This window comes from Apus apus, chromosome Z, assembly GCF_020740795.1.
Source record: "Apus apus isolate bApuApu2 chromosome Z, bApuApu2.pri.cur, whole genome shotgun sequence".
Lineage (NCBI taxonomy): Eukaryota > Metazoa > Chordata > Aves > Apodiformes > Apodidae > Apus > Apus apus.
In genome coordinates, this window is record NC_067312.1 from 34,459,938 (window position 1) to 34,482,046 (window position 22,109).

Here is a 22,109-nt window from a genome sequence, read left to right on the forward strand (position 1 = left end):
GTTTATCCTTTCTGGAGTTAAACTGGTGCAGAATTTTAATTTCTTTTGCAAAATAAGGATGCTATTTGTGTTGGTAATGTTAGTTTTGCTTATAGAGCAGCTAAGACTCAGAGAAAGGAAGATACTGTAATTTGTTACAAAGTAAGTTTATAAACAGTGCATACCAGTATAAATAATACTGAGATGAAGAATCTGTGAATAACTTGTTATTTTGCTGTAAAAACAGAAAAGAATGAATAGTTTGTTATTGGAAATTTAATATCAGCTGATATCTTGTATCCTTATGATCAATACAGTGTTGTTTTTCTTTCTTACCACATTGTACTATGGGCTTTTTAATGCTCAGACTTGTTCATATGTCCCTCATTAAGGCAACCAGATCAGAAGTCTCTGTCTAAAGGTTTAATAAGCAAGTGTAGTGTGTGTATAATGGATATATCAGCTTTAAGATTTATAATTGAAACATTATGTAGGACTCTGCAGACAGATAATAAATTTTTTTTATTATTTCCTTTGGAATGAAATTCAAGATCATTTGAAAGGTTTTTAAGACCTCTCCAAGCATAACATAGTCATGTGGTCTTTGGCTCAATAAAGCATTGAGTAAATTAAGTACTGCGTTAAAACATGCGTGCTTAGTCACAACAGCAAAATAAGGTCAGGAAAACTGTAACATACTTAACTTTCAGGCAACGTGTTTTTCAAAGCATGTTACTGTGTGATTTTAAAGTTGACTGGTCTGACTGAAGCTGACCACAGTAGAAATTATATGCAAGACTGCATACCAAATACATTAGGTAGAAGTGTAATCCAGAATTTACAATTCTGTATCTTGTATTAAAGCTTTTGTACAAATGTCTTTCAGCTGTATTTGCTCTGAAAGTATGGCTATTCGGCTGCATCTCTTGTGGCAAGCAAGGCTGCTGCTCATTGTTTTGTATTGTCACTGAAGCCCTAACTAATTTTAATAGCTCTCATCTAGGGTGAGTCGTTTTCTCGCTGTGTCTTTAAGGCTTAATTTTCATTCTGTATTTTTCTTCAGGCACTGGTAAGGACAAAGATAAACCTCTGGGCCTCTCTGACCTTGAGACTTTGAGCTGTAACTTGACAGCTTACCAGAACAAGCTGGAAGATATGTCTAATGAGGTAACGCTTGCACTGTTTGGCTCTGTATGTATCGCCTTTGGCCTGCAGCAATACCTACACTTTGTTTGTAAAAAAAGGTCAGAAGAGTGGGAGTGTTGAGTTGACAGCTTCACGTATACCCAAAGAAATAATCTCTGTCACTACCGTTTCTAAGCGTATCCTGCAGTGAAGTTTCACTTAAATCTGGGGCAAGAAGGAGAGCAGTTTTTTTCTCTATTTAGTTTAATTTGGTTTGTTTTCTTATTAAACCTGTTGAAGGTATAATTGTAAATAAATATTCAGGAAAACAAGCTATTCATATCTAGGATTTCAGTTAAGAGATGATTTAGGAGTTGGGCAGTGTGTACCGCAGTATTTCTAAATATGCAGCAACTTCAGCCTCAACAGTCATTGCTATCAGTTATGTAAATGTGCATGCCCTTGTAAATTTAAAAAGTGGGATAATTTCCTGAGATGAGTGTGTTTACTGTGAAGTCCCTCTTGGTGTTATTTTTTGCTGTGTGTTTACTTTTCAAGTAAAATAGGACTGTGGCAATATTTTCTTTGAATTATCTAAGACAATAGAGGAAATATTTCAGTTTTAGAAAACTGTCTTACCCTTGAAAAAAGCCACAATCTTGCATTTATTTTCTCATTTGTATTGCTAATATGAATAAATTAAACCTCTTGAGTGTAAATGTTTTATGAATTTGTGGCATTAAAGGCTGTAGAGAGAAGTTAACTGCTCTGTTAGAACATTCTGTGCAAACTTGTAATTAGCTTATCTTTGGATAAAATTGGCAAATACAGAAAGTCGAGGTGTGATAAGATTGTAAAAATGCCAGTGCTGTTTTTTCAATTCTAGGTTTTATTTTAACAAATGCATTGTCTAGCTAGTCACTCACAATGTTAAAAAAAAAAAAAAAAAAAGGCAGATGAAAAAGTATATCAGCTTTGCCCCCTTTATTGGGAAAAGAATGGTCTCCCGCAAGACCTTTGAGTTTGTTCAACAGGCGCAAAAAATAAGTGACCATGGAAACAATTATACTTTTGTAAACAGCAAGGACTCTTAGGTCTCTCCCAGAGAGATAAGAGAACCAATGTGTGTAGTCGTTATGAAACTCTACTGAGACCCATGTCTGGAAGCTGCAGAGTAACTAGGAGCATACTACCCACAGTGAATTGTTATTTGGGAGGAGGAATGTCACGTGATAGGCAGCACAGTTGAAAAGTCGACTCAGCAGGCTTTGGCTTAGTGATGTGCTTTGTTGTGAAACTGTGCCAGAGACAGCAGTGGGGAGACCAAGGGGGTGGCTACTAAGAAAGCAAGGAGAATTTTCTGACAGAAAGAACAATGAACTGTCCAGGAAAATAAATCGCCAGCAGAGCAGGACCAACTGATGACCTGCCACAAGACTTCCCAGTAGGACTGTGTGTGACTGACCCTGAAGTTGTCATATGGAGCCAGAGATCACTGAGCATCTTCATGGTGCACAGAGAGGGCAGAGCACTGTCCTTCTTGATCACTCCCACCCCCATAGTTCATGCTGCCTTTGGCTTTTTATATATTAGCTATGCTTAGAAATAGAACTTTTAAAATAATACAGTAAGATACAAAGGGACTATGAAGGGTGCTGTGCAGTAAACACAGGATGTCTTTAAACACAGCAGTAAAGATTTAGTTTTGAGTAATTATGTAGTGGGTGTTTTTACAGAGAGATTTTCAACAAGACTCCACCTATTGATTGTTATTAATATAAGTGTTCATCTGTATGTGTACATGAAATAACGCTGGTAAACTTGTCATGTATCACTCTTAACATAGTGCTTTAAACATTAAATTAAATTATTTAGATAATCTGAGTGACTGAAAGGTGTGTGTTTTGTTTTTGACAGATAAGAAGCTTTTGACTTTCTATATAGTGCAGAGGCTAGAATATGTTTGGGAAGAGAGAGAAGGCTACTAAACCAACAAAGTCTGGAAATACTCCACTAGCATTTTGTAATTTACTGTAATTATTTCTAAGGATTCTTCCAGGTCTCCTAATTTTAGATAAAATAAAAATATAATTTCCAAAGTAACTTATAAATTTGGTAAATGGATTATTTTACTTCTGAGTTGCCCCTTAATGCTGGAGTGCTGGCAGTAATCTCCACTATAATGCTTTATTTCAGACACATATTACTAACTTCATCATCAAGTAATCATAGGTACAGATTATAATGATGTGTCATCTTTTTCGAAAGTGGAAAGAGAAGCTAGTACACTTTGTGCTCATGGGCTACCTCTAGAGTTGTTGCTGTAACACTGCAAATAGTTCAGTAGTCACCATACTTCTTGGAATTTTGTTGCTTTTTACAGTTATGTGACTACCATCCAGCGCTCAGCAAAAATTGGAGACCATGCTTGTATGTGGACAGTTTCTGCAAATGGCCACTGATTTCAAAACCTTGTTTTTTCAAACCACTCCCCAGATCATAATCTCAATTTATTAAATCTCAGGTGCAATCCAAAGCCCATCTTTTGGTGACATATTTTTTAACGGGAAAGTTAACAGTGGAGCCACTTAAGGATTCTGCCACTGTTATTTATTGTGAATGATTTTCAGAGAGTTATTTAGTGCTTTTGTAATGGCACGTTATTTTGATTGTATGGGGTATGAATATTATCAAAGAATTGAACTTTTTTTTTTTAACGTTTTTTGCAAAATTAATCCTTTACATTCAAGTCATTATGTAACCTTTCTGTAAAAGCCTGTTTGACCTCTGTATTTTATACAGCTTGGGAAACTGAAGGCTTTGTGTGGAAAGATGGCCAAAGAACTTGAGATATCCAAAGAGGAAATATGTGCTTTAAGTCAAGAACTTAAGGTATGATATAATGAGCTTAATATAAAATTTGAAAGTTCTGCAAAAAGTATCTTCCTGGATTTAAGGTATCTTTTCTTCCTTGCAGAATAAGTCTCTGTATCATTTTATCCTGTTGAGCAAGCTAGTTTACTTTGCAACCTTGTGTAAAGCCATGTCACTTTATTCTGTTTGCCATCTTAGCCTACATAACTGATCATTTCCATGACTGCACTGCTGAAATAATTTGAAATTGACTTATCATTTTGCATAGTATTATTTTATGTTAAAATCAGCATCAGTATTTTGTCTCTTAACTGTTTTTCTCAAGGAGATAATTCAATTAATATGACATTATATTCATATGAAAGCGTGTTTTATTAAAGGAGTCCTTTCCTTGTTAAATTTTGGCTTCGTTTGTGACTGTCAGACAAGTTAGTGCTTGTATGGGCATCAGGTCATTCTTAGCACTTGTATGATGTGCAGCCCAAATTTTCTTGGAGTAAAATCTACCTCAGGACAGATAAAAAACACTTGTGAACTCTTTTATTTAGTTTCTACACAATATTTTTTTTCCTGTGTTGGCTGACACACCACTTTTGTAATGTCCTGGCTGGTTACTTCAGTGGCCAAGGAAATGAGGAAGTCCTGAGGTCATGGTTAAACTCAGTCTTCCAAGGGGTAGTGTATTATATTACTGCCAAAATACAATACAATGTATCTAGTCCCAGAGTTTCTTCTGCTAGGGATATGCTGCCTTATCACTTCGGTTTAGTCACAGACACTTCTTCAGCACTTACTGAATATTCATGTTAATTAATCCTTGCACATGATCTGTCATCTGATTTGAACTTTCTTTACTAATTTATATCCAGAAGACTTAAGACTCCTGTTTCTGTTCCTGCATCTTTGTAAAGCACCTAAAAATGCTGCAACCCATTGCCACAGACACATGTATCCTCATGCAAAAACTGAGTTAGCTACACACAGGCATTGCTGGTTTTTATGCAGTACACCAGTTTCTGAGAACTGAATTTTTTTTTGTAATAACATTGTATATATGAGTGAAAATTAGATGTAGTCTGAAAACATTTATGTTAGAAATGTAACATTACTTTAATATTTTAATATTTTCATTAAGAAGAATAAAATTTGTCATTCTCTGATGAATTCAGGAGCATCTTTCTTGTTGTATTTCTTATATATAAGCATCTGTGATTATATGAAAAAACCCAATGCTTTCAGTTTGACCTTTGGTAAACTTTTCCAGTACTGGGGGTCTAGTGCTTGTAGGAGAGGAAAGGATGTGTATCTGTCCACTCCTTCTCAGCAATCTTTTGGCTGAAAAGGGGTAGTGTATTAAGTTTTTTATTTACCTTGTGATATTTGGTACTTATGACATGATGATTGTATTTATGGCCTTTTCTAATTATTAGTTTCTTCCCATGGTCAAACCTCCAAAGAGTCTTGATGGTGCTGTCTGTGTTGTCTATTGTCTCATCTGTAACAGATCAGAGATTAACTTATGAAAATAATGTATCTTTTCACTAGCTCTGAGAGCTCTCCACTCTGCAGGGTGTCCTGCATCTCAGCTGTGGGGGTAGAGGGGATTACGAAGGAAGGTCACTGCATCATGGAGCTTTTAAATCTGAGATGAAATTCTGATGCTGTCTTGTTATAAGTTTTGGGGAAGGACTGGTGTAAATTTTGAAACTCTGTTATTGACAAGATACATCCAGCTTAGCCTGGAGTCTTCTGAACACATGTAGCTGTATTACTGTTTACTTCCTCACATGCTTAGCGCTGGACTGAGGTAACATTTTATAGAGTAAAATTCTTACCAGCCTTTCTGTTTCATGCCTCTGTTCTACAGGAAGCTCAGGATGACCTGGCTGATGCCAATAAAGAGTTAAATTGTCTGCACACTAAGTGTTCAGACAGAGAGACTTTAATAGGAACTTTAAAAATGGAACTACAGAGTGTACGGCAATGCTGGGAGAAAGAGAAAGTACGTGCCACAGAATCTGAAAATGAAATCCAGAAGCTTACCAGAGCTTACCAGAAGGATATGGAGGTATTATCAGAGACAAGATGACTGTCAAAAAGAGTCTTTATTTAATCTTGACTTTATACATTTACATACATCAAATAGTTTCTCTTAGTCTTAACAGATTTATCCCCAAAATATGATTTTAAGATACGTATTTTGAAATATGTGTTTAATATCTACAAGATCTCAGGACATACTGATTCTCTTTCCTTCTGTATCATAACTAATAGTTTAACCCTTGCAGTATTTTGAATTTTAGAACAGAGCTATGCCTGATGCACAGTTATTTCTTTCAAATTGAAAGTTAATAAAAATGTTTTACAACTGGAACATACAGTAGTATCATCAGCATGTGCTATTAATTGCTGATTCACACATCAATAGATATCAAATGTGAAATTGAGATAGTTTTGCCTGCATACCACAAAACCTAGAAATTCTTATTTGTGACCTGGTAGCTCATTGGGGTGTGCTGTATATGGGATTTGCTTCACAAAGACTTATTTCAGAACTATTATCTTTCTCCTTATATTTGTTTAAAGATGCTAGTTGCGTTGCTTTCCATCCCCCCATAAAGCAGTTCTGTAGCAGCAATAGTAGTGATACACTGTCATAGTTGTTGTCCATATTGAGTTCATTACTTCCACAAATTTGTATATGGATGCCAAGTGAGTAAAAAGGAAACATTCTTTCCACCTCTTTTACAGTCTGGTATTTAAATAGTGTCCACATGAAGCAGCTGGAATTGCTATACACATCAGATAATGATTAAAGTGAAGGAAACTAGAAGCCTGGCTATATTGTAAAGTCAGCATGTACACAACACTGTGGTTGCATTCAACATGTGTGAATTGATTTTAGGTCTTGGGATCCTTTTTTTCACTCCAAATGGATCATTATCATTCTTAGTTTGTGACAGTTCAAGCAAAAATATAATGATGGTTGCAATCTGGATTTTCTTTGGGGATTTAGGAAGTCTGCTAGAAACAAGACTAAACTAAACCAAATTACAATTTTTTATTGCCTAAAATACCATGAAATAATTGTGAGAAAATGCACCTAAGTTTAAGGGAAAGGGCTCATAAAAACCATAGTTCCCCATCACAGTTATCCATAATTTTGTAATATAAAGCCTCATCCAAGGTCCCTGGAAAACAATGGGAACCTCTACAGTGGTTTATTAACTTTGAATAAAGTCACTGTTTCTTATAGGTTTTCAGGAACAGCTTTCTGTTGTTATCTTAATCAAAGTTGCTAAGTTGCGTGTATGTACTAAAAGGATGAAGGCTGGGATTTTTGTTGCATGCTGTTGTTGTTAGATTTATTTATAACTTGCAGCAATTTATTATGCTAGTGACTCAAATCAGTGTAAATGAATGAGGCATGGCTTGTGGAATTTAACTGATGAAGCTATAAGTCTGTTTTGTCTAGCTATTTTGTCATACATAATCCATGCAAAAACAAATTTTAAAAGACTTTAGAGTGATAGTTGTATAAACAGTGTGTCTTGCTGCCTGGCCATCAGACAATATTCTGCCTGCTACACAGATTGTGGAACTGGGTGCAACTTGAATGTATCTGAAATTGTTAGCATGAATGATTAAGTTGTCTCTACTTACAGCATGGAAATTTTATCTGTGTCAGGTCATGTTTGTGACCACTGTAGGACTGGCCTTGCTTCATTTATATACTACATCTAATTAGACAAATTTTGTAAAAACTGTTTTCTTACTCTGGCTTTAGTATGTATGACTGCAATTATTAACCAGGAATTAGAAAATTTTGAAAAGGTTTGAGATTGAGCTTTCTGTGTTTTTTCACCTATATGCAGCTCACTTTGCTACAGTCTTTGGATTCTAACACTGTTCAGATACAGCAGTTCATTTTTCTTTTTGTCTCAGGAGAAGCTAACCTTCCTCCATGGCTTATACCAGCATTTGGTAGCAGGCTGCGTGCTTATAAAACAACCAGAAGGCATCATAGATAGATTCTCTTGGTCTGAGCTTTGTGCAGTCTTGCAGGAGAATGTTGATGCCCTGATCTTAGACCTCAGCAGGGCTAATGAGAAGGTAAGTGTCCTTAGGCAGCAGCTACCTCTATTAAATTCAGTGACATTTGTCCACATCACACTATCATTAAAAAGGACTGACATTCATCTTATTTCAAAAAGAATTTGGACGTTAATAATTCAGTACCATTAATTATGGCTTGTCGACAACTCAGTTTGATGCCATTGCTGTGGGCATGTAAATGTGACTGAAGTCTGTATGAAGTCTCTAAGCTCCACTTTCTGTGCAGGACATGCTAATAGTACTAGCCAATATTAGCCACAGGGACCTAATTAAAAGAAAATAAATTAATCTTACTGATGAAGCAATTCAAAGAACTTAGTAATTTACACTAATAAAGCCAGTCTTTATTTTAGCATAAAACAGAAACAAAATGCACTCCAAGAACATCATCTTTAAATTAAATGTTTAAGATTCAGAGGTACTATCTGAAAAAATGCCAGTGTGGTTTTTTGGTTCAAGTGTAACTTTTGGATTATGGTATTTTATTCAGAAATACAATAGAAAAACAATTATTTTTATAAAAAAATGTCAATAATTGTTTAAAGGAGAGGCTGTATGTCTCTGAATTATTTTAATATTAACAAGCTTACATGGTCTTTCTCCTGAGAAATCCCTGTGTTTTTAGGAAAGACTCTTTTAAAATAACTTAAACTAGCTGCACTAACTAGCACGTGTCACTCTTTAGAATTTCAGTTCATGTTCTGGATCCACTGATCAGGCCAGTCCCACAGTCTGGTAAAGTGGCTTTGCATCTTGTCTGCCCTGACATTTTGATCTTGAGGCATAGGAAGGGAAAAGCTTTTTCACACATTTCTTGTCTGCTGGACTTGTGACCACTCTTCTGGCCTGAGTAAGGGACAGGGCTGGTTACAGTGAATAGGTTTGACTCTGCTCATCATTTGGTAAATACCCCAGCAGTCAGTTATTAAAGAAGGATATAATAAAATCTGGATTATGCAGATGCACATTGGGTGTACATTTCCGTTTAACTTTTGAAGCAGAGGAGGAAAGGGAATGGAGGGGAAGGGAGTGAACATCGTTAGCAGTGTCCGAGTGGGGGTTCTGTCTTATTGTATCTTTCTTTTTAATTTAGCATGGTTATTGAGATTGGTTGTGCCGTCTCTAGGGCTCTTTTCATGTACTGAACAGGTTTTCAGGGATTTGGGACAGCATTGTTGCCTGTCTTGTACCTGCACTCTGAGAATCAATTTTTTTCTCCTGCAGTTTTGTGTGATATGTTCGGAAGGCATCTTGCTGATGTTATCTAGTAACAAAGTGTAGGCATGTGAATTTAGAGATCGTTGTTACCTTGATTAATTCCTTCATTATTTTGCATGGGAGCTGAGAAGTTAAACTACGGAGTGAATCCATTCATGCTTGTTGAAAACACATCACAAACTAATGAGCTACTTGTAAGAAAAACATTCTGCACGCTAAAATTTTCAGAAAATATTTTAATAATAATATCTAGAATGTCTTGACTTTCCAATAAAAAGTAAAATTAAGAGCTGTTTTTTCATTATTACTTGCAATTCTTGCAAACTGCTAAAGGACTGGGATACTCAGATTACTAATTTAGCAGCGCAACGTTTAATGCACTTTTTTCAAAAAATCTGAGAAGCGTTCAGTTCAGGTTTCTTACAAAGACAGAAAAAGATATCTGCAAGGTGGTATAAGGATGGCAAAACTGAAATTCCAGAAAAATTCATTATTCCAAATTATGTCTCAGTTTTGTTGCAATATTGAAGTAAGTAATCTGTTATAAAATGCTTTCACTTAGTTTTAATAAAGATGTAGAAGAAATCACAATTTTTATTTTATGCTGGAATAGTCTGTGCTTAAAATTATATGTACAATTAAAGTTAAAAGGTATTTTGAGAGGTAAAAGAAATGTTTTTAAATGCTTGTTGCACAGATATCTCACCTAGAATATGTTTGTAAGAGCAAGTCCGATACTATGAAGGAGCTTCAGCAGAGCCAGAAAGAGGTGTTTAGCAAAATGGCTGAACAGATGAGAGCACGGGAAAGCTGTTGGCAGAAACAAAAAAAGTACCTGGAACAGCAGTACTTAGGTCTCCTTGGGGAAGTTTGTGCAAGGGCACAGGTATGGTGCTGTGAATATCTGATTTCTTCTTTTTTTTTTTTCTCCTTGCAGATATTTAATGGATTATTTCAGTAGTTTAAGCTCCTAACCAATTTAAGGGTTTTTTTTTTTTGAATTTTGGTATATCTTTAAAATGAAAAAAAAAAAACCCCGAACAAACCAACAAGGTGCTAGTATTAACTTCAGTTGTAGTAAGAAATAAATTACTTTGCTAAAACATTCCAGAAATTAATCCCTTGGCTTGGTCTAGCAGTTACTAGTGGGTTTTTTTGATAATTTTATAGGGCAGCAGTTACTTTTCCAATATCAATACTTTCCAAAGACTCTGTAGAGTAACAGCAAAGTAGTGTCATGTGAGATTAAATTTAGGTGTATACATTCTGACCTTAAGAGCCAATCAGCAGTTACAGTGGTAGTTTCCAACAGTATTAAAAGACTGAATTACACAGATACCACAGTGAGCAGTGGTTCAAAAGTGTAAGGCTGTTGTCGCTGATAGTTAGAAAAGTTACTTGCAATCTAAAATTTTCACTATTATACTACAATCACAATTCACTGCCTTTACAGTCCCACTCCTTTTTACATGTTTAAGTTTAAAGTGTGAAATAGAGGAAGTAAGAGATGTCTTGTTACTTGCGAGTGCCACCTGAAACTTACTTAATCAGAACACTGTATGTGACTCAGATTTTGGGCTTGCAAGTATTTGCACTCTGGAAAACATTTATGAAGTACTCTCTAGACAGAGCAATTTATGGTAATTTCTTGGGAGTTAGTTAAAGTCTTGCATCTATTTTTTGCTTGATACATTTCACGTTAAATCTTGGCAATGTTAAAAACATCCCTGTGAGTGGAATAAGTGGCATCAAGACCTATATTCAGTTCCTTCAAGATCCTTTAGTTTCATTCTGTGAAATCATTGCCAACAAAAAGAATGATGAAATGAGGAAGCTTATTTTAATTTCAAAAAATACTTTTCCTTCCTTTCCCTTCCTGGGATCTGCAGGGTCCATGGATATCTGCTGTTAAGGCTGTCCTAATCCTGATTGCTTGTTTTTCATAAGACTTTACTGTCTGTTACCTATTGCATTTTGCACCTTTTAGTCATATTTGTCTGCAAGATCACTGCTCTGTTGGATTAGAGGTGTGCAGACAGACTAATGTAGCCTTAAGTGGAAAAATGTGCCACAAGTTACAGAATGTCTTCAAAGGGTCTTTTAGATATTACTGTGTGCCAATGTCTACATAAAGATACAGAATGCAGTATTTAATTTTTATTAATAGGCTTTAGTAATTAGATTTTATAGAAGATGTATCATAAGTGTAAGTGGAATATAATTTGCCAGTAATTTGTGTTCAGTTGTAGAACTGTGGGTCTCATTACTCTAGGACCTTTATTCTAGCACTATAAGGAAACTTTAGCAATTTGCTGTATTTTCCATCCAAATACCTGAACGTTAATGACAAACAGTTTAATGACCTAATCTCTTGCAGGTGTTAGTTCCTTTCTAGAAAGGGAAGATGAGTGATTTTTGCTGTCCTGCACCAAGCTAATGGTACATTGTGGGATACATCCTTTTATTTATAACTTTTTCTTCAACTAGTGTTCTGTGCCTTATTCTAGACATTTTCTCTTCAGGCCTCCTGTTTTGAGACTTTCTTAATTTTTCCAGTTGTTGGAAAATGTCTGAAGGCAAACTAGACTGTAAATTCAGACTCTTAGGAGCTAACTGAAAGCCCTAGCTGCACAGCAATATGAGTAATGTATCTTGGAAATTATTGTTTTGGTTTCTTAGAACTGCAGTAGAGAGTTAGGGCTTTTCAGAATGGTCTCCTTATGATTAAAATGTAACATTGCAAAATTTGGATGTTTCAGTAGCAGGGAGACCTGCCACCACTTCTGTCCCCAGCCAGTACTTTTAAGGGTCCCTAACTCCAATATAGGCTCTGTAGATGTTAATAAGTAGTAGTTCACAGCTGTTACTGTAGGTCAGATGGCTGGTGTAATCAGAAAGCAGTTTCACTGTATTTCTGTAGGGCAGAAATTCCCAGAGTGGCCTTATCACAGATCAGCAATAAACAAGGCACTCTACAGATACCACTTTTCTTTGTCTGTGGTCTCCATGCTTGGAGAGTCAATGGAGCTTAAAATGTGTATCATTTTCCCCTGCCTTTTGTAGTAGGAGTGCAGTCCTCTTGATTTGGTAGTGTGCCATTTTGAAAATGTTACTCTGCCTGTTCCTTAGCCTCACACAAATTATTTATTCAGACTGTGCACAGTCTCATAGGAAATCTCCTCTGAATTTTAACTATCAGTTATTGTTTGTTTATTATATAGACATTTATTAATCTGTCCCTATTTTTTTTTTTTTTTTGTGGCAACCACTTAAAATAGAAGGGTTTTGTTCTGATATGCAAAAACATTGCAGGAGAAAAATCCTGTAACTATTTAAAAAACATTGATTTCAACAGAAAAATAAAGAGATTGCTAAACAGTAAAGGAGAAAAGCCCTTTTGAGAGGGAAAAAAAAAGGTGTTTTTTTTTTATTGTTGGTTGGTTGTTTTTTTTTGTGGGGGTTTGTTGTGTTGTTTTTTTTTTTTACAGCAAGGCAGGTGAGTTAGTTAAAGGCTGTGGTATCTTGTGATTGTATCAAAATTCAGTGCAATCAGTGCCAAAGGAGGAGAAATCCAAGTAACTATCCTGTTCCTGACCCATCATGTGTCTTTAATAGGCTTGTTTTGTCCATGTACTTAAAACATAGGAAAGAAATGGAGGACAGTACTGTTGATGGTTATTAGATGTGTAGATGTATGTTCTGTAGGAAAATAAAACAGCTGAAATATAGAAAAGATTTTGAAGTCATAATATCGTTATAGTTATATTTTCCAGTTTTGTTTTATTGGCAGATTAAAGGGTAAGGACCCAGTAAGATGTAGGATCAAATAGTGTTGCTAGTAGCACCTGCATTTTTGCTAAGGATTCTTGGAATGTCCCAAGTGCTACAACCCAATGAGTTGTCCTACAAAGCTCAAACACCAAACGGAACCAGCTTGCCAGTGTTTAGGAAAAGAACTCAATGTCCCTTTTAATACCTTTTAAGATTGAAAGAAAACACTAGAAACTGTGGGATAATAAAAAAGCAATTATTACCTGGTGAAAACAAGGTGTGTTTTCTTACAAAACTTTTACATTTCTGTAGTCAGAGATTGCCTTGTTAACTTTTGCATATTACCATATAGCAATAAGCATAAAAACATTAAGCCTTTTTAAAAAAAACAAGCTTTGCTTAGCCAGAGCACTGAATACTGGTGATGCTGCCCAACAGCCCTGTAGGGATCACACTTTGTTTACTCAGATATTGGCCTTTCACCTGTGATGGCCAGAAACCATAAGTTGTTTCCTAAGTTCAGTTTACCTTTTCAGTTCCTTCCAGTCATGCTATCTGGGATTTTTTTTCTGTAAAAATCAAACACTGTAAATAATGCAGTAGCACTGAAAGTATTGTACATGTTCATGCTTAATTTTAGAATAGAAAAGTGACATGAAGCCTGCAAATTGCATTTTGTAATGAAACCTTTCAGTTACCTGCTCTATTTTTGCATCACTGGAAGTATTTTAATAACACTAGAAATTCTTCCTCTTTCAAAAAAATAGTAAAATATGTATTTGGTCAAAGACATTCTGAACTGACTAGAGTATATGTCTATAGAAGTGTGGAATCTTTTATTTCCATTCAAGGTTTTTTTTTTCACCTGTTGTGCCTGAGGGATGGAGGAGGGAAAAGAAACTAAGGTGCCCTCTTTATCTTTTGCTTGGGACCTGTGCCAAATAGAACACATGGGAATATGACCAGATGACACCGTTTCACTTCTCTTTTGGTCACTGCTAACAGGAATAATCTAACCCAATTTTTATTAAGCTCTATAAGGTCTAAGAGAGGTTAGGTGAAGTGTAGCATAATCCTTGTCATTCTGTTAATGTTTTCCTTATTGTGTCCATGTATTGTAACTGGATCATAAGGATTTAACTTGAGCTTGTGGGTTCTTTCGGAACAGTGCCTAGATTTTCATGTCTCGTTATACCACTGGATCCTGTTTAAATGTAACCTCAAGTGATTGTTCCATTCACACAGGGCTGTCATGCATGAAGAAGCCTCTCTTTAAGTCACTGACATCCCTCTATAGTGTGTTGATTCCTATTCAAGAACTTCATGTTATGAAAAGCAGCCAATCTGTATGATCTAACCTTAGTCCTGGCTTTCCTCAACTTCCTAGTGTCTTCATTTTGCTAAACTGGTTTACTGTTGTAAATCTCCCTCTTTCCCTATTTCAGGGCATATAGAGTAAAAGAAAAAGTATTTGGCAAGCTGAAAAAAATCTGTAACAGCACTAGTAAAAATAAAAATATCTTGTGTTACTTAGTTCTTTTGAAAACTCAGTTCTGTATGAGACCTAATTAATCTGTGAATATATAAGTAGGGGGTTGATTACAAAGTAATTAAGAGATCACCTTTACTTCCCCTTTCCCAGCTGCTGCCAATCTGTTTAGGTTTATCTTCCAGTCTTCCTTCTTTTTTTCCTCTATCTTATACCAACTTTTTCTCTGCTTTGAAGAGCAGTGTTCTTTCTGAAATTAGAGTATTTAATTGCTTATTGTTAAGCCAACTAATAAAACTGTTTTGTGGACAGCCAGGTAGTGTTGGGCCTTCTGTGGTCTATCGCAGTGCTATTGTAGTATTGTCAGAAATCTGGAGCCCAGTTGTATTTGAAGGTTGTGAAATTTTTCCTCATACTACTGATTTGGTTTTATATATCTGGTTCTACAGCTGTTTGCTAGGAGAGGTACTTTGACCGACACTGCAGGTCATTTTAATTCCTTTAATTGAGTTAATTGAATCTGAAAAAAATAAGTTTAATTTAGCTTTTGTCTAGGTAAAAATTACTTTTTTATTTAAAGAAATATCTTCTAATTAGTATTTCTTGTGATTGTTTGTTTGTTCACCTTATCCCAGGAATTCCAAGAAACAGCAGAGAAGAACAAGGAAAAAATTTATGACCTTGAAAGAAGATTGGAGACACTGGGTCTTGAAAATGTTTCTGTGAAAAATACATTAAGGAAAGTTCAGAAGGAGCATTCATCTCTCCTGGTTGCCTGTGCACTATTGGCAGGTGCCCTGTATCCTCTCTATGGCCGATCATGTGCTATGTCTTCCCAAAGAGCTCTTCTCCAGCATCAGGTTGACATTTATGAATCAGTGAAACAGGAGATTAGAACCCTAGTTCATGCTCTCTCTGATGTAGGGGAAAACAATCAAGATGAAGCAAAACTGAAGAAAAGAAAACTCAAAGGCCTGATTTGTGTGTTCCGAAGAGGTGTGATTGCAGTTTTGGCAGCTAACAGACTGAAGGTTTTAGCACAGTCTTCTAGTTCTCTCTTCTCCTGGGTAAATGTCTCCAAAGAAGGCAATGGAATGCTAATTTGTATAGGAGACTCTAAAGGCAAGTGCAATCTGTCAAGTAAGCTAATTGTTTCATGGTTTTTTTTATTCTTTGGTAAGTGTTATGTCAAATTACATGGTTAGTGAATAACAAATAGTAACGTCATTAATAGAGTGTAAAGACAGATTTTATGCCATTTTGTCAAATCTAATTTCTGGATTTATGATTTCTGGATTTCTTGACAAATGTAATTTCCCCTAAAAGAAAACTCTTAGTCCATTAAGCATTGAAAGAGAAGTTATAATTACACACATTAACTTACGTGGTTTCAAATCCTTGACATTTGCGTTACCGATTTCAGAACTAGGTGCCCCTACATCTTCTCTGTGGTAAATATCTTGCAGTGCTTCTAAGTTATTGACTATCAACATATTTTTTAAACAGATATTTTCTCTTGTTAATAACTTTCAAGATTTATTTCTTACTAAAAAGGCAAAAAGTTGCTTTCTAATTCAGGTGAAATATTAGTATAGGATTTCTAAATTTTTCTTTAGAGATGATGTAGTCTTCCTGTCCCTTTCTATTACCAGACCAGCTACAAGGATAAATGGTATAAAAATGTTTTCCATCCCAAAAATTCCATCTGTTTATTGTTTGTTTGTTTGTTGTTTTGTTTTAGTTTTAGTAGTTCTGAAAGTATATTTAATACAGTCTAAGTGGTCTTGAAAGAAGAATTAGTTTGTTGCTTATATACTGAGTTTTGCTCAATTTCTGAAAGTAATTTGCTCCTTACCTGCATCACTCAGTTTTACTGCCAGCTGTAATTCTGTTTCACAGGTCACAAAGAGGGACAAATTGACTGTGATGAAGCACTCAGATGGTTTACTAGTTCTAACCTCCTTGCTTCAGTAATCAGTTCTGTCACTGAATTACAGGATGTTATTCGCAAAACAGGTAATTTAAAAGTGTATTCTTACCTTAGGAGGTAAAAAAGGTAATCAGTGTGGTTACATAATTTCAATGTTTAGAATTTTATCCAAGCTACTCTGAATCAAATATCTGGAGATTTGAGGATTGCTGGAACAGATTCATTTTATTTCATTGGTGATATGATAGTTTAAAATTTAGTTATATAGAGTCACAGAAACAGAAGGCTGGAGAATGCTTTAGAAAGTATATAAACTGTGTTGCCTACTTTGTTGTGAGATAGAAAAAAAACATCTGCACCATGCAAATAGATATTTAGGTAACCTGTTCTTAAAAGCTTTCAATGAAGTAATATTTACAAGCTTCCTAGTTTTGCTGAAGCTCAACCCAGTTTCTTTCCATAGAGAAATCTGCATAATTTCTGTCTGTTTGATCTGTGTATTTCTTAAGTGAAGGCCATAAAATGGACATATAGGCAACCTGGGATGTAGTAACTGCTGACAGACAGGAAATAATTTCCTACGGCATTGTATATGATCCAAAACTAGAATCGCCAAATCTGGAAAACAATTGAAATTGATGGATGTGATTTTTAGCTGGTTTGCATGCTGTTTTGTGGGTTTTGAGAAAGAAATAAAATGCTTTAATTTTACACAATGTATAGCAGTCCTTATTTTATGTCTCGGCTGTGTTCCCTCTGTAAGTATGTGCTTAATTAGATTATTTTTTTTTTGGGTTATCTAATTTCCTTAGTGCTTTCTTGTTTTGAATTCTATTATGTCTATGGAGAATTTTAATGCCAGTATTTGGAATTGTAACCTCTTGATTCCCAGCTGTTAAATATCTACATTAATGTCTTTGCATTGAGGAACTGATTCCAAGACTCACTTGGTTCCTCTACATTGCTGTCACAGAATCATAGAATGGTTTGAGTTGGAAGGGACCTTAAAGATCATCAGGTTCCAACCTCCCTGTATGTGCAGGGACACCTCACACTAGATCCGGTTGCACAGAGCCCCATCCAGCCTGGCCTTGAACCCATCCAGGGATGGGGCATTCACAGCTTCCTGGACAACTTGTTTCAGTGTCTCACCACCTGCGCACTAAATAATTTCCTTCCAATGTCTAACCTAAATCTCCCCTCCTCCAGTTTTAATCCATTAGCCTTTGTACTCTCACTACAACCCTTGTAAAAAGTCCCTCCTTAGCTTTCTGGAGGCCCCCTTCAGTTACTGGAAGGCCACTGTAAGGTCTCCCCAGAGCCTTCTCTTCCCCAGGCTCAACAGCCCCAACTCCCTCAGCCTGTCTTTATAGGAGTCACCCTTAGCTCTTTGGTACCTGGTAGTTTCAAAGTCCCAACAATTCTGTCACAGAATAAAGGATATTAAAGGAAGGATTACTTACATGGTAAAGTGAAATAGTAGGACAGAGATAAGGTGATAATTTCCCAGAATCCTGAACAGTCACCTGGTACCAGTTGGCAGCCATTGAACTGGAAGTATCGTGATTCAGCTTCAGGCACTCTCTTCTTTGATCATTCTTTTTTCAGTAACTTAAATTTACATCCTTATGAAAGTTTGAACTGTGTTTCAGAGTCTTTACAGGAAAGATATACTTCATGTGTTCCTGTGTGTAGAGTGTTGAGTAAGAACAGCAAAAAAAGCAATAAAGAGAAAGTTTACAGTAGTACAGATGTGCTATTCAAGTGCTCATAGAAATGTAGCATAGAAGTAATTAGCTAAAATACACTAAACCTCCTGACAGTTTGCTGTATTGAAGTATGTGAGATTCTAGTGGACTCTGTTTACTTGATATTTCTGCACTCAACACAGTTTTGATTTTAAGAATTAGGGAAAATCATGCTGAGAATGTTATGACCATCAGCAGTTTGGTTATTCTTTCATAGCTTATCTCTATTTTGAGTCATTTTCACAGAACGTCAATATCTAGCTGCTTGTGTGTTACTTGGAATTCTGTTGCTCAGGAGCTCAAAAGTCTCCCAAGAACATTTGGTTCAAAAAATACTAGTAAATCATTTAAAGTTTGACATGAATTCCCAGAAGTATGGAAGTGATAACACTGAAGGAATACATTTGAAAGAAAGCTTGCATACTTAGGAAGTTATTCTATGTTCTGTAAGTCACATTTCAAATAGTTTAAACCTTCAAAATTACTTCAATTGTTTTGAATTTAAAAAAAATACAAAAATACATAAGCAATCTCAGAGGCATCTGCTTTCTTCAAATCTTGAAATAATGGCAGTTCTAGACTAGACTTCCAAAGGGCCAACTTTACTTTTTTCAACATCCTGATTGCCAAAATCCCTTGGGAATCTGTTCTGAAGGGTACAGGAGTCCAGAAAGGCTGGACACTCTTCAAGGATGAAATCTTGAAGGTGCAGGAGCAGGCCATCTCCATGTGCTCTAAGGTGAGCCAGCAGTATATAAGACCAGCCTGGCTGAACAGGGAGCTCTGGCTGGCACTTGGGGAGAAAAAGAGAATCTGTGGCCTCTGGAAGAAGGGGCAGGCCACTCATGAGGACTACAAAAATGCTGTGAGGCTATGCAGGAGGGGAATTAGAAGGTCCAGGGCCCAGCTAGAAATTAATCTGGCCTCCATGGTAAAGGATAACAAGAAAAGCTTTTATAAATACATTAACAGCAAAAGAAAGATCAGGGAGACCCTCCATCCCATATTAGATGCAGGAGGAAACACAGTGATGAACAACAAGGAAAAGGCTGAGGTGCTAAATGACTTTTTTGCCTCAATGTTTAATGATAGGACCAGTTATGTGAAGGGAACCCAACTCCCTAAGCTAGGTGACAGGGACCAGGAGCAGAATGATCTCCTCACAATCCAGGAGGAGATGGTCAGTGACCTGCTACACCACGCAGATGCACACAAATCTTTGTGGCTGGATGGGATGCACCCAATAGTGCTGAAAGAGCTGGCAGGGGTGCTCACCAAGCCACTTTCCATAATTTACCACCAGTCCTGGCTGACTGGGGAGGTACCAGCAGACTGGAAATCAGCCAATGTTACCCCCATATATAAGAAGAGACAGAAGGATAATCTGGAAATTTATAGGCCTGTTAGTCTGACTTCAGTACCAGGAAAGCTGAAGGAGCAGATAATTATGAGGAACATTATGCAGTTCATGCAGAACAACCACGTGATCAGGCCCAGTCAGCATGGGTTCAAGAAGGGCAGGTCCTCTTTGACTAACCTGATCTCCTTCTGTGACAGGGTGACACGCTTATTGGACAAGGGAAGGGCTGTGGATGCGTCTGCCTTGATTTTAGCAAGGCCTTTCACACAGTTTTGCACTGCATTCTCCTTGAGAAGGTGGCTGCTCATGGCTTGGATGTGCATACACTTTGCTGGATAAAAAATAATTTGGACAGCCAGGTCCAAAGAGTTGTGTTTAAGGGATATAAATCCGGTTGGTGGCCAGTCACGAGTGGTGTTCCCCAGGGCTCAGTGCTGGGGCTGCTCCTGTTTAATATCATTATTGATGATTTGGATGAGGAGATCAAGTGCACCCTCAGTAACTTTGCAGATGACACTAAGTTGGGTGAGAATGTTGATCTGCTTGAGGGATCTGGACAGGCTTGATCGATAGGCTGAGGACAATTATATGAGTTTCAACAAGGCCAAATGTCAGGTCCTGAACTTCAGCCACAACAACCCCTGGCAGCGCTACAGGCTTGAGGAGGAGTGGCTGGAGAGCTGCCCAGCAGAGAGGGACCTGGGGGTGCTGATTGACAGCTGGCTGAACATGAGCCAGCAGTGTTCCCAGGTGGCCAAGAGGGCCAACAGCATCCTGGCCTGCACCAGGAACAGCGTGACCAACAGGACCAGGGAGGTGATCCTGCCCCTGTATTTGGCACTGATGAGGCTGCACCTCGAGCACTGGGTGCAGTTTTGGGCACCGCAGGAGAGGAAGGACATGGAGGTGCTGGAGAGGGTGCAGAGAAGGGCAGCCAGGCTGATTAGGGGTCTGGAGAACAGTCTTTTGAGGAGAGGCTGAGGGAGCTGGGGCTGTTCAGCCTGGAGAAGAGGAGGCTGAGGGGAGACCTCATTGCTCTCTGCAGCTATCTGAAAGGAGGTTGTGGTGAAGTGGGTGTTGGCCTCTCCTTCCTGGTGACCAGCGACAGGAGCAGGGGAAATGGGGTCAAGTTGTGCCATGGGAGATTCAGATTGGACATTAGGAAAAATTTCTTCACAGAAAGAGTGGTGAGGCATTGGAACAGGCTGCCAAGGAAGGTGGTGGAGGCACTGTCCCTGGATATGTTCAAAAAAGGGGTAGCCATGGTGTCTCATAATATGGTTTAATGGTTAGCGTTTGTAGGGTGGATGGTTGGACTTGATGATCTTGAAGGTCTTTTCCAACCTTGGAATTCTGTGATTCTATGAATTCACATCACAGGATAGAGCAGGCATAAGAAGGTGCTATCTGGATCTACAATATGGAATGGTTTGGCATCTTAAAAATTGCTTTTAAAGATGGCTAGCTTCTAAGAAACCATGTCAGGCAGTTGAAAGAACCAAATCCAGATCACTTGGGTAACACTGGAACTTTCGGGCTTGTCTGCTCTGGTGAGTTCTTAAGCTTTTGTAATTTAAAAAGGAGTTTTTTTGTTTGACATTCATAATTTCCCTTGACACTATTCATCAGCTTGCTTCTCATTCCAGCGTGTCTTGGAATAATCTCTTAGCTTCAGTTTGAATACAGGTTCATTGAAATGTTCGTGTTGTTTGGTTTGGTTAGGTTTGGTTTTTTTTGCGGTTAGTTTTGTAGGTTTGTTTGAACAGAATCTGTGCTGTGATAAACCAGAGAAAGTGAAGATGAAGGTTTTTTGATACGAATGTCATCAACTGCTACATAACAAAGCTTTTGAATCTTAGCATGAAAGTTTTAGTCCACCGTAGCATGACTACATTAATCCTGCTGACTGTTCTTTTTCACTGAAGAGTAAACAAGAATTCTTCCTTCATCTGTTAGTGAAGTAAGATTTGTCACTTTTCATTGTCATTTTCTTCACTTGTTTTATGTAAGAATTTACTGCTTTTTGCGTTATAGTTATATTTGTGTTAATAATTTCTTACACACATCACAGTGTGCATACATTAATGCTTTTCTTTTAATTCCTTTATCCTTCATGGGCAGGTACTTAAAATGTGTGTACTTGAACCCAGTATTCTCTTTCCAGACATTATAGGTACAGTTCCTTGTAAAATTCCATTATATTCTCATTGCATCCTTCACAGCAGTTAGTAACTTGTATCAACATATTTCTTTGTATTTGCTCCAAACTGTTCTTCATAAAAAAATATCAACAGAAGTGATCATTTGCTGTTTTTATTCTTCACCCCAAAGATGTGCCTTTAAGGTGTGGATGCTGAGTGGTACTGAATAATGGGAATCTTGGTTATGAAGTAGAGTGATTGTTTAAAAATGTTACAATTATCTGAATTATTATTATTAGTTTAATTTTTAATACAGTTAAACTGGAGGGTCTAGATGTAGGGAAAGGAGCTGCCATCC

At 37.0% G+C, this 22,109-nt stretch overlaps 1 protein-coding gene across 1 annotated transcript in view; it reads left to right on the plus strand.

The window, feature by feature from the left end:
* CCDC171 (coiled-coil domain containing 171) overlaps positions 1-22,109 on the plus strand; it is a 162,862-nt gene that overhangs the window by 49,273 nt on the left and 91,480 nt on the right. Inside the window, 7 exon segments of the mRNA XM_051643553.1 lie at positions 1,043-1,146; positions 3,907-3,996; positions 5,846-6,046; positions 7,924-8,091; positions 10,010-10,198; positions 15,208-15,712; positions 16,472-16,588. Coding sequence (XP_051499513.1) covers positions 1,043-1,146; positions 3,907-3,996; positions 5,846-6,046; positions 7,924-8,091; positions 10,010-10,198; positions 15,208-15,712; positions 16,472-16,588 — 1,374 coding nt within the window.